Source organism: Saccopteryx leptura, chromosome 10 (assembly GCF_036850995.1).
Source record: "Saccopteryx leptura isolate mSacLep1 chromosome 10, mSacLep1_pri_phased_curated, whole genome shotgun sequence".
In the NCBI taxonomy this organism is placed as follows: Eukaryota; Metazoa; Chordata; class Mammalia; order Chiroptera; family Emballonuridae; genus Saccopteryx; species Saccopteryx leptura.
Window position 1 is genome coordinate 61,368,795 of NC_089512.1, and position 13,392 is coordinate 61,382,186.

Here is a 13,392-nt window from a genome sequence, read left to right on the forward strand (position 1 = left end):
GAGTGAGAAGCATCAGCTAATAGTTGCTTTTCGTATGTGCCTTGACCAGGCAAGCCCAGGGGTTCTAACCGGCATCCTCAATGCTCCAGGTTGATGCTTTAGCCACTGTACCACCGTAGTTCAGGCTGTTCTTTGTATCTGTGAGTCTGTTTCTATTTTCTTTATTTTTTTTAAATGGCACATGTAAGTGGATTCATGTGGTACTTCTATTTCTCTGCCTGACTTATTTTACTTAGCATAATACCCTCTAGGTTCATCCATGTTGTCACAGATAGTAAGATTTCATTCCTTTTATGGCTGAGTAATATTCTACATGTATTATATATGTTTTTATGGCTGAGTAATATTCTACATGTATTATATATGTGTACCACATCTTCATTATCCAGTTGTCTATTGATGGACATTTAGATTGCTTCCATACCTTGGCTGTTTTAAATAATGTATTAATAAACATAGGGTGCATATATCTTTTTGAATTAGTCCTTTGGATTTTTTTGTATAAATACCCAAAAGTGGAATTGCTGGGTTATTACATAGTTCTGTTCTTAATTTTTTGAGGGACCTTCATACTTTGCCATCGTGGCTGCACCAGTTTGCAATCCCACCAGTAGTACCTTTTATTCCCTCAAGGGTTCCCTTTTCCCACACCTTCACCAACATTTGTTTGTTGATTTATTGATGATAGCCATTCTGCCAGATGTGAAGTTCAAAGTTTTTAATCTTATGGGTATTCTGAAACTATTTGACAAGACTGGAGTATTCCAGTTATTCCACATTTACGTTTGTGAACCTTTCATTGAATGCATTCAATAAGTGTGATTTTGCATAATTTCTTGGAAGTTAACTTTTTAGAAATTTCTCAATTCTTCTAATTGTCTCATATTTCCCAAGATAGTATTGGTGTATATGAAATCAATACAGAATGCAGTATTGTTTATTTTTATGATGCTTATTCTGCTATATTGTGACTTAGAAATCATATTTGATTATCATTTAAGGTTTTATATGTGAGAACAATTGGAAAAATTCTTAGCAATTCTTATTTATCATGATTAGGGTGAGGAACATGACAGATGGGCAATGCATTTTGATTCATTAAAAAGCTGTCCTGGTTCTCAGTCTCAACTGTCCTCTCAGTCAACAAATAAACAACCAGAGTACTTCTGTGTCTCTCCGGACACTCAGGAGCTAGCCGATAGTAGCCATGTTTATACACCTACAACTGGAAGCCAGGTCAAACCTTCAGAAGAGCATATAGCAAAACCTGTTAGAGGTGTGGCAATGGGAAACAGTCAAAAAACAAAGTAAGTTCATTCTTTTGTATTTATTGATGTTTAAATGTCCATGTGGTTTATTAGGACTGTTATTATATTTGTAATATATCTTAATTGATTTCAGGTTTGGTATTTTTCTTTAAAGTAGAAATGATTATTAGATATAACCCACACAAAAATGATTTAGAACTTGTTAAAACCCATATTTTGGTTGTTTTAAATAGCTAATTTATCTGTCTTGCCAGCTTTCTTCGTTCTATGACTGCCCTCTTGGACCCCGTTCAGATTGAGGAACGAGACAGGCGGCGACAAAAACAGTTAGAACATCAGGTATTATCTTGTAAAGTATTGTTCTTTGCCTTATTTATGGCCAATAGATAACTAAGTAAGTAGAAATTAAAATTTCAGTAAAAACTTACAGCATAGGCACTGTCCAATCCTTTGATGAATCTAATTCCTACTCTAACTGACTTATAGTAGAGTTATACTCATATAACTGAGTATTATATAGTATAGCCACCTGCCTTCCAAAATATATAGGTTATATACATGAAGTGGCACTGAATCTTAAGTTAGTATTGGATACTTTTTTCATTATTGTAGTTCTGAATTCTGACAGGATGAGAATTACTTTCTGTATACATATGAAGTTAGTTTAGAAACACCAAAACAGGTACATCTTGTTTTTTTATTTGTTTTTTGTATCAGCGATTTATGTGATATTTCTTATGACTAGAAAGCGATCACTGCTCAGGTAGAAGAGAAGCGTAGAAAGAGACAGCTGCAAGAAGAACAAAGAAAGAAGGAAGAGCAAGAAGAGGAACTTCGCTTAGCACGGGAACGAGAAGAGATACAGAAACAGTATGAAGAAGACATACTTAAGCAAAAACAAAAAGAAGTAGGTATTTATATTCTTAACTATAATATTTTAGAGTAAATATGGATGTGTTCTTAAAGGATAAATACCCCCAAATTGAACAGTTTTGTGTCTTTTGAAATTGTAAAGCTATATGTGGAAATATTAAAGCTTTGCATAAGGGTTATGAAAGTTAAGGAAGACTCTGGAGAAGGTTTTAATTCAGATGAATTCATAAATGCTATATTGCTTGTTGTGTTTTTTTCTCTGCTAAGAAGGAATTTAAGTGCCATGGCCAGTGGTGCAGTAAATAGTATCATCCCAGAGCACTGAGGTACTGGTTTGATCCTGGGGTTTGTGGCTCAATCCCAAGGTTGCTGTCGTTATTCCAAAGGTGCCAGCTTGATACCTGAGGTCACAGGTTTCAGCTCTGGTCAGGGCACATATGAGAAGCAATCAATGGCACAACTAAGTGGAACAAGTTGATGCTTCTCTCTCTCCCCTTCCCCCACTCTACTCTCTCTCTCCGTCTCTCTCTCTCTCTCTCTCTCAAAATAAATAAAATAAATAAATGTCAAGATGAGCTATTACAGCACAATAATTATCCCTGTGCTTGATTTTGAAATGTTTTCTAAGCAATAATTATTAATAAATGTTCTAGAAATGTTAAGAAAAACGATTGGCCTTTCTGTCTGTATTCTTTTGTGAATAGGAGCATGTATTTGCAGAGTGATTGTCTGGGATTGATGATACCATTTGTTGTTGTATTAGAGGTCTTCTCTGTACTAAATAAGGCTCTTTTAAAAAGTGTAGATATCTGGTTAGCTAGAAGAATCCTTATATTAAGTGGTGTAGGAAGTATAAGTGCTGAACTGACAAATATCAGCTCACACAGTGACATCAGTTGCCAAAGATTTTTGATATTTACACAACTAAGAATATAGAGAACTTTTCCTGGAGTTGAGAGGTGGGGCTGTGAGCCTGCATTTCTTGCCTTTCCACTTGCAGTCTTCATTCTAAAATTAGCTGATAAAGAGACACATGGTCTGGGTTCTGATTTCATTATGTTGAATAGGCTGAGCCAATTACTCCTATGAAATAACTGTCTACACAAAAAAAAACCCCAAAGTATCATTTGCTTAAATTGCAATAAATGGCAATAAACCTTGTGTTTTACCTATTTATTTATTTGTTTGTTTGTTTATTTTAGTGAGGGGATGGGAGACATATGCCTCAACCAGGATCCACCCAGCAAAGCCCACTAAAGGGTGATGCTCTGCCCCTCTGGGGCCCTTTCCTCCGTTTTACTGGAGCCATTTTAGTGCCTTAGACAGAAGCCATGGAGCCATCCTCAGGACCAACCTCTTTCTAATGGAGCCTTGACTGCAGAAGGGGAAGAGAAGAGAGAGAGAAGTAAGAGGAGGAGGGGTAGAGAAGCAGATAGGGGCTTCTCCTGTGTGCCCTGACTGGGAATTGAACCTGGGACTTCCACACGTGGGGCAAATGCTCTGTGTTTTACCTCTTAATCTATTTTTAATCATAGTGGAATTCTGATGAAATTGACATTGGTTTAGAAACTTTGAAAGCTTTATTAGAATAAATTTGAATGTAAAAATGTTCTTATACTTGTGGTCTAATGGAGCTGTAGAAAAAGATTAGACTTCCAGTTAAGGTGTTGAAGTAGGTAAATGCTGTGCTTGTTTCCTCCCACAACTACATCCAAATTATAACTCAGCTATAGAACAGTCATCATTGATAACCACCGTAAGTCTAGTTGAACAGAAGTTCTATAAGTAAGGATACACAGAAGAAGCCAGTTGGAGACTGGTAGGAGGGGCAGAGATGTGGAACAGGCTGCTCCCACACCCACATATGGTGGTTAAAAATCCCTGAGGATGAAGGGTCCCAGCTGCACAACAGGCTCCCAGCCCTGGGTTCTATTGCGGGGATGAGAAGTCCCCATTAATTCAACTGAAAAACAGTAGAAATTGTTGTCTAGAGATGGAGTGAGATGGAGGTCTGCTGGACCAGGGCCTGTGCACAGACATACTTGCTGACGGGCTGATTCACACTTATCTCCAGCTTAAGGGCAGCAGCTTGAAAAGCACCAGGGACATGGGGTAGACCTGAATTGTCTGGCTTTAGTGCAAGGGCTGGAGGGGCAGCTTTTTCCCAGACGAAGTGCTGGCAGAAGCCATTGTCTTTTTGTTGTGTCCAGCCCATACCCAGTCTACAGGCTTAAGTTGATGTCAGATTTGAATTTCCATCAACCTGGCTAACACCATTCACCCATCCTGGTGATTCCCTTAGACCCTGCCTCACCCAAATTTTGGGCCTACCTAGTTTGCTTCCAGTGGCTTTTCAATATAAGCTTCCTGTTATGGCTCATGCTGCAGACTATCCTAAATCTCACAAGGGTTCACAAACTTCAGACAAGCAGTATCTGGCTTTGATATGTTCTGTACCTCTTGCTAGGTAGCCCCAGCCCAGCTCTAGGGGCAGACTGCTTCAGTTCAAAGCTTAGCCTCTCCCACGCACCTCCAAGCCCAGTACAATGGCAGCCACCTTCAGGTCACTTTGTTTCTTATACCAAGTAACCCCGGGCAGGGCACAGGCAGCAGTTGACCTTGGCCTGCACCAGAGCCCCTCCCAAGAGGTCCCAGAACAAACATACCTGGTGGCCAACTTTAGACATCATAGCACTACCCAACCACCTTCACAAATGACACACCGAAATGACAGACTCTGCAGGCACTAGAATCCCACTAAAGTGAATCCTGCTCCAGAGGACAACCCTTGCATAACAGTTCTCTGTTATAGACATGGTTAGTCCTTAAAACCACTCAGCCTGAGGGTTAATCTCACCAGTTGATGAGCCAACAGCATTGAAGGATCAACTACACCAGGAAGGCACATACAGCCCACACAAGGGACACACCTGGAGCACCTGGCTCAGATGACTAGGTAGATTGAGACACTGGGCCCTATAGGACACCTACTACATAAGGCCACTCTACCAAGACTGAGAGACATAGCAGCTCTACCTAATTTATAGAAACAAAGGGAGGCGGCCAAAATGAGAATACAAAGAAATGAAGAACAGAACAAAACTCTAGAAAAAAAGCTAAACAAAATGATGGCATGCACAATCTACCAGATGCAGAGCTCAAAACACTATTTAAGAGGAAGAACTAGTCAAGGTGAAGAATACAGTAACTGAAATGAAGAACATATATGAGAATCAACAGATTAGATGAAAAAGAGAATTAAATCTGCAATTTGAAAGACAAGGTAGCAGAAACACCCGGTCAGAGAGCAAAAAGAAAAAAGAAACCAAAAAATAAGGCTAGTTTAAGAGGCCTTTGGGACAATATCGAGTATATTAACATTCACATGATAGGGGATACCAAAAGAAGAAGAGAGAAAGCAAGGAATTGAAAACCTATTCAGGATGTGAGGGTGATCTGGCTATGACATCTGTCACCCCATTGATTGCCAGGTTTGATTTAGCTAATCTGGCTGGCTAGGCAGGTGTCCCCTTCCTCCCTCACCGCTCCATGTGCATCTCTCCCAAAGCTGTGCGCTCAGTTGAAGAGGACAACCTTCCCCGATAGAGGAGAGGACCGTTCTTCAGTCAAGGGTATACGAGTAGCTGTGCTCTCCTGCTAGAACCTCCAAACAAGTCTCAAGCTCCATTTCAAAACCTATTCAAAGAAATAATGATGGAAAACTTCTATAACCTATTTAAGGATAAAGACAAGCCCTGGATCACAGAGAGTCTGAAACAAGATAAACCGAAATGGGCCCACACCAAGACACACCGTAAATAAAATGCCAAAGGTTAATGACAAAGAGTATCTTAGAAGCAATAAGAGAAAATCAGTTAGTTACCTACAAGGGAGCTCCCAAAAGACTGTCAGCTGATTTTTCAACAGAAACTTTGCAGGCCAGAAGAGATTAGTACAAAATATTCAAAGTGATGAAAAGCAAAGACTACAACCAAGATTACTTTACCCAGCAAAGCTGTTATTTAGAATTACAGGACATATAAAGAGTTTCCCAGACAAGAAAAAGCTAAAAGAGTTCATCACCACCAAACCAGTCTTACATAAAATGTTAAAGGATATTCTTCAAGAAGGAAAGAAAAGATAAAAAAAAATAACAAGAAAATGGCAAAAAATATATCTATCTATCACAATTGAGTCTAAAAATCAAAATAAATGAACAAGCAGACTCATAGATACAGAGAACATTTTGATGGTTTGTCAGATGGGGGGAGGATTGGGTGAAAAAAGGGAAGAGGGTCCTGGCCAGTTGGCTCAGTGGTAGAGCATCGGCCCAGCATGTGGAAGTTCCAGGTTTGATTCCCAATTAGGGCACACAGGAGAATTGCCCATCTGCTTTTCCACCCTTCCCCCTCTCCTTCTTCTCTGTCTCTTCCCCCTCCTGCAGCCAAGGCTCCATTGGAGCAAAGTTGTCCTGGGCGCTGAGGACGGCTCTATGGCCTCGGCCTCAGGCACTAAAATGGCTCTGGCTGCAACGGAGCAATGTACAGATGGTCAGAGCATCACCCTCTGGTGGGCATGCTGGGTGGATCCCAGTCGGGCACATGTAGGAGTCTCTCTGACTGCCTCCCCGCTTCTATCTTCAGAAAAATACAAAAAAAAAGGGGAGGGGGAGGAGATTAAGATGGGCAAATTGCCAGTTATAGAAACAGTCACAGAGATGTGTAGTACAGCATAAGGAATATTGTCAATAATATTGTAATAACTATATGTGATGTCGTATGGGTACTAGACTTAGTGGAATGATAACTTTGTAAATTATATAAATGTCTAATCACTAGGTTGTATACTTGAAACTAATGTATGTCTACTATAATTGAAAAGTAAAAAATTAAAAAGTCCTATAAATCAACAACAAAAAGACAGAAACTCATAAAAGAATAAGCAATACCCTGGAATAGGTACTTTACAACTTTACAAAAGAAAAATAATCCAGGCTAGGTAGTTCAGTTGGGTAGAGCATCATCCCAATATGGCAAGGTTGTGGGTTTGATACAGGTCAGGGCACATACAAGAATCAACCAATGAATGCATAAATAAGTAGAACAAATTGATGTTTCTCTCCCTCTCCTCCTGTTCCTATTTCCCTAAAAAGCGATCAATCAATAAACAGACAATGAATATTTAAAAGGAAGCTTAATCTCATTAGTCATCAGTGAAATGTAAATTAAAACCACAATGAAGTACCATTTTATGCCCACTAGAGTAGCTAAAAATGAAAGACTCACTCTGCTTTAAAAGAAACAAAAGATACTAAAATGTAAGTTTCAAAAGGGAAGGAATTTGCACTGTTGACTGTTCAACTTCCAGTATCTTGATTACTGCCTGGCACACAATAGAAGCTTAGAAAATATCTACTGAGAGAATAGTCAAGTTTGTATGTTTTTGATAATTCATTCAATAAGTTTTTGCACTTTACTATTGATAGGAAATTATAACTCTCAAGACAAATGAACTCTTCCAGACAATGCAGAAAGCGCAGAAGCTGGCACAGAGACTAAAACAAGAACAGAGAATCCGAGAATTGGCTCAAAAGGGACATGACACTTCTAGACTGATTAAAAATCTTGATGGTAAGCACTTAACTAGAATTTTATTTATAATATTTTGAAGTTGATTGTAAGTAATTGACTATTTTTAATAACCTTTGACACACCTATGAACTAAATATTTTAAAATAAATTTTAGACCTTGAACTAATAATGTACCTTTATAATACATATTTTATTTGGGAAATTGCCTTAAGAGTACAACAAAATGATGTTAACTTTTCAAATAAATTATTTTGCTCACAATAGATAAAATGATTACTTTTGTACCCATTTTTATGGAGACATCTATTAAGTAGTCTCCCTGTATTCAATAAGGTGTAAGAATGCAGGTAGCCTGATGGTGGCACAATGATTGATTGTCAACCTAGGATGCTGAAGTCAGGTTCGAAACCCCGAGGTTGCCAGGGTCGCCAGCTTGAGTGTGGAATCAACAGGATCCCATGGACGCTGGTTGAGCCCAAAGGTCACTGGCTCAGCTAGAGGCCCTCCCCCATCAAGATACCTATGAGAAGCAATCAGTGACCAACTAAAGTTACACAACTATGAGTTGATACTTTTCATTTCTCTCCCTCCCTGTCTGCCTGCCTGCCCTTTCTTTTGCTAAAAAAAAAAAAAAAAGTACAGGTAACTTTTTCTGAGAAATGTTAAGCTAGCCCTTCTAAAAAATTTTTTGCATTGTTCATATTGATGAATTAAACAGAGTTTTGCATGTTTAGTTGCTGCTACTTGTAATTTCTAATATTCCTGAACTGTTATCAGGTAATTTCTGTCTCTTGTCAGTTGGTGCAATACAAGTGGAATTTAATGAATCTACTAACAACATTTCAAATTTAAGACATGAGTTGGATGAAGTTAGTGATAAACTGAATACATGTATCAATTCTACAAACTCTTCAAGGAAGGATACTGGTGTGCAAACAGGTATTTGTTTAGAAATTGTTACTTGGTTTAAAATTTACTTAAAATTAAAGTCACAATTGCAATTAAGTTCAGTTAATTTGAAGTTTAAAAATTAAAGGAATGAAAAGTTTTCAGTAAGTTAAAGTAACAGGATCTCTTGGTTTTTTCAATTCTTTATAACAACTTTATTGAGAGACAGTTCACATAGTAGTATAAAGTTAACACTTTTAAGTATAAAATTAACCCTTTTTTTACAATGTAGTGTTTTTTTAAGTAACAGTTTAGTTTTTATATTGAGTTGTACATACATCATCACAGTGAATTTTAGAACATTTTTATCATTCCAAAAAGAAACCTCATACCCATCAGCAGTAATTCCATTTCCTTCCTCTTTGCCATTCCAAGGCAACCACTAATCTTTTTGTCTTTAGATTTGCCTATTCTAGACGTTTCATATAATTGAAATCATACCTAATGAGTGGTCTCTTGTGTCTGAATTTTTTTCACTTAGAATAAATAATGTTTTCAGGTTCATCCATGTTGTAACATGTATTAGTACTCCATTCCTTTTTATTACTGAATAGTGTTCATTTTAAGGTTATACCACTATTTATTTATTCCTTCGTCAGTTGATGGGCATGTGGGTTACTTCTACTTTTTCACTGTTATGAGTATGCTGCTATGAACATTCATGTGAAAGTTATTGTGTAGACAAATTTTCAGGTCTCTTGGGAGCGATGAGTAGCATTGCTCAGCCATATAGTAACTGTATGTTTAACATTTTGAGGAACTACCACTGTTTTCCAAAGCAGCTGTACCATTTTTTATAGTAGTATATTTCCCTGCAGTGTATGAGGGTGCTAGTTACTCTTTATCCTCATTCACAATTATTATTCTCATGGTTGTAAAATGGTTTCTCATTGTGGTTTTGATTTGCATTTCCCTAATGACTGATAATATTGAGCATATTTTCACATGGTCTTTTTAAACTTTTACATAAGTAAGGTAATAACCATGTTGGGTACCATTATCATAGGACTACATGCTTACTATGAATTTTGGGGGGCCTCCATATATCTGTCTGGGAATTTTGTTTTTTTAAGTAAGTTCCAAGAGATCTCTTTACCTTTCATTTTATTTTGAATTGAGGTATAATTTACATGCAGGTGTACAACATTATGATTTAATATTTGTAAATATTTCAAAATGATAATCTAGTTAACGTTTCTTATCATACAATTATATATTTTTCTTTTGATGAGAACTTTTAAGATTTACTCTTTTAGCAGCTTTCAAGTATTCAATACAATATTATTAATTAATACAGTTGACCCTTGAACAACACGGGTATGAACTGCACTGGTCCATTTCTATGTGGGGTTTTTTCCATTGACCAGTTCAGTTTAGTTGACTCATGCAGTTCAAACTTGTGTTGTTCAAGGGTCAGTCCATGGTTGGGAGTCTGTGAATGTAGAGGGCCAACTTCTCTTATATGTGGATTTTCAATTACACAGGAGTTTGATACACTTGTAAATGGGATTGTTTTCTTAAAGTCTTTTTCTAATAGTTTCTTGTTTAGTGGCTAGAACTGCAACAGAGTTTTGGTATATTGATTTTGTATCCTGCAACTTTACTGAAATCATTTGCTGTAACAGCTTTTTGTGTTTGTTTTTGGTGGAGTCTTTAGGGTTTTCTATATATAATAATGTCACCTGCAAATAGTGACAGTTTTACTTTTTCCTTACTAATTTTGATGCCTTTTATTTATCCTTCTTGCCTAGTTGCTCTGGCTAGGACTTCCATTACTATGTTGAATAAAAATGGTGAGAATGGGCATCCTTGTCTTGTTCCTGATCTTAGAAAAAGCTTTCAACTTTTCACTGTTGAGTATGTTAGCTATGGGCTTGTCATATGTGGCCTTTATTATGTTGAGGTATGTTCCCTCTATACCCACTCTGTTGAGAGTTTTTATCATAAATGGATGTTGGACTTTGTCAAATGCTTTTCTGCATCTATTGGATGAACATATGACCTTTATTCTTTGTTTTTTAATGTGGTATATATCTCAGTGATTAATTTGTGTGTATTGCACCATCCTTGCATCCCTGAAATAAATTACACTTGATTGTAGTATATAATACTTACAATGTATTGTTGAATTCGCTCTAGTATTTTGTTGGGGATTTTTGCATGTGTGTTATCCAGGGATATTGGGTTGTAATTTTACTTGTGGCATATTTGTCTGGTTTTGGTATCAAGGTAATGCTGACTTCATAAAATTACCTCATAAAATTAGTTTATAAGCATTTATTACTCTTCTAATTTTTTGTAAAAGGATTAGTAATAATTCTTTTTTGAATGTTTGGTAGAATTTGTAGTGAAGTCATCTGTTTATGGACTTTTGATTGTTGGGAAGTTTTTGATTACTTGCTCCCCTTACTAGTAATAGGTCTGTTTACATTTTTTGTTTCTTCATGATTCAGTCTCGATAGGTTGTATGTTTCTAGGAATTTATTCATTTTTTATAGGTTCTCAAATTTGTTGGTGTATAATAGTTTATAATAGTCTCTTATGCTCCTTCACATTTCTGTGGTATTGGTTGTAACATCTCTTTAATTTCTGATTTTGTTACTTCCTTTTTTTTCTTGGTGAGTCTAGCTAAAGGTTTGTCGATTTTGTTTATCTTTTCAAAGAACCAGCTCTCTTAGTTTCATTGATCTTTTCTATTGTCTTTTTAGTCTCTATTTTGTTTATTTCTGCTGCGAACTTTGTTATTTCCTTACTTCTACTAACTTTGGTCTTCCTTTATTCTTTTTCTAGTTCCTTGAGATGTCTTTAGTTTGCTCATTTGAGGTTTTTCTTGTTTCTTTTTAAATTTTTATTTATTGGTGTTAGTGAGAGATGAAGAGAGAGCAAGAGAGACAGGATCGTTGATCTGTTCCTGCATATCCCTTCACTGGAGAGCAAACCAGCAACCTCTGTACTTTGGGACAATGTTCTAACCAACTGAGCTATCTGGCCAGGACTTCTTGTTTCTTTCTTTTTTTTTTTTTTTTTTTTTTTTTTGTGTGTGTGTGTGTGTGTGTGTGTGTGTGTGTGTGACAGAGAGAGAGGCAGAGAAAGGGATAGATAGGCACAGACAGGCAGGAAGGGAGAGAGATGAGAAGCATCAATTCTTCATTGTGGCACCTTAGTTGTTCATTGATTGCTTTCTCATATGTGCCTTGACGGGGGGAGGGGCTACAGCAGATTGAGGGACCCCTTGCTCAAGCCAGCGACCTTGGGTTCAAACTGGTGAGCTGTGCTCAAGCCGGATGAGCCCGCATTCAAGCTGGCGACCCTCAGGTTCCGAACCTGGATTCTCTGCCTCCCAGTCTGATGCTCTATTCACTGTACCACCGCCTGGTCAGGCTTCTTGTTTCTTTTTTTTTTTTTTTTTTTCATTTTTCTGAAGCTGGAAACAGGGAGAGACAGTCAGACAGACTCCCGCATGCGCCCGACCGGGATCCACCCGGCACACCCACCATGGGGCAATGCTCTGCCAACCAGGGGGCGATGCTCTGCCCATCCTGGGCGTCGCCATGTTGCGACCAGAGCCACTCTAGCGCCTGAGGCAGAGGCCACAGAGCCATCCCCAGCGCCTGGGCCATCTTTGCTCCAATGGAGCCTTGGCTGCGGGAGGGGAAGAGAGAGACAGAGAGGAAAGCGCGGCGGAGGGGTGGAGAAGCAAATGGGCGCTTCTCCTGTGTGCCCTGGCCGGGAATCGAACCCGGGTCCTCCGCACGCTAGGCCGACGCTCTACTGCTGAGTCAACCGGCCAGGGCAGGCTTCTTGTTTCTTGATGTAGGCATTTGATGAACTTCCCTCTTAGAACTGCTTTCACTGCATTTTAAGTTTTGGTATGTTGTATTTCTTTTTTTTTAATAGTTGACACACACAGTTTTATTCATTTATTTATTTATTCATTTTTAGAGAGGAGAGAGAGAGGGTGAGAGACAGAGAGAGAGAGGAGAGACAGAGAGAGAGAAGGGGGGAGGAGCAGGAAGCATCAACTCCCATATGTGCCTTGACCAGGCAAGCCCAGGGTTTCAAACCGGCGACCTCAGCATTTCCAGGTCGACGCTTCATCCACTGCGCCACCACAGGTCAGGCAGGTATGTTGTATTTCCATTTTAATTTATCTCAGAGTATTTTTTGAAATTCTTGATTTCTTCTTTGACCCATTGATTGTTGAGTAGCATATTGTTTAATATCCATATATTTGCAAATATTCCAGTTGTCTTGTAATTTCTAGTTTTATATCATTGTGGCTGGAAAAAGTGTTTTGTATGATTTCAATCTTCATAAATTTATAAAGACATTTTATGACCTCACATGTGATCTAGTCTGGATACTGTGTTCTGTGTGCACTTGAGAAAAATGTACATTATTGTGCTTTTTTCTTTCTTTTTTAAGATTTTACTGATTTTAGAAGAGAAAGAGAGAAGGGGGAGCAGGAAACATTAACTTGCAGTTGCTTCCCATATATGCCTTAATTGGGCAAACCCTGGGTTTCAAACTAGGGGATTACATCTGGTTTAACATTTCATGTTGTAAGGTCAGTGTTTTCTGATTGATTTTCCGTTTGGATGATCTATCCATTGATGTAAGTGGGATATTAAAATCTAATGTTATTTAGCAATTGCTTTTTTATATGTGTTAATATTTGTTCCTTATATTTAGATGCTATTATGTTGGGTGCA

General features: G+C 38.0%; 1 protein-coding gene across 10 annotated transcripts in view; it reads left to right on the plus strand.

Moving 5' to 3' along the window:
- CCDC66 (coiled-coil domain containing 66) overlaps nt 1-13,392 on the plus strand; it is a 60,619-nt gene that overhangs the window by 31,819 nt on the left and 15,408 nt on the right. For 6 of the 10 annotated variants that reach the window (XM_066351703.1, XM_066351707.1, XM_066351712.1 and 3 more), the window contains 5 exons: nt 1,060-1,307; nt 1,523-1,607; nt 2,014-2,175; nt 7,627-7,771; nt 8,510-8,671. In XM_066351703.1, the coding sequence (XP_066207800.1) occupies nt 1,060-1,307; nt 1,523-1,607; nt 2,014-2,175; nt 7,627-7,771; nt 8,510-8,671 (802 nt within the window). The remainder of the gene's footprint in view (nt 1-1,059; nt 1,308-1,522; nt 1,608-2,013; nt 2,176-7,626; nt 7,772-8,509; nt 8,672-13,392) is intronic. The other 4 variants (XM_066351704.1, XM_066351711.1, XM_066351705.1 and 1 more) reach the window with 3 other exon arrangements.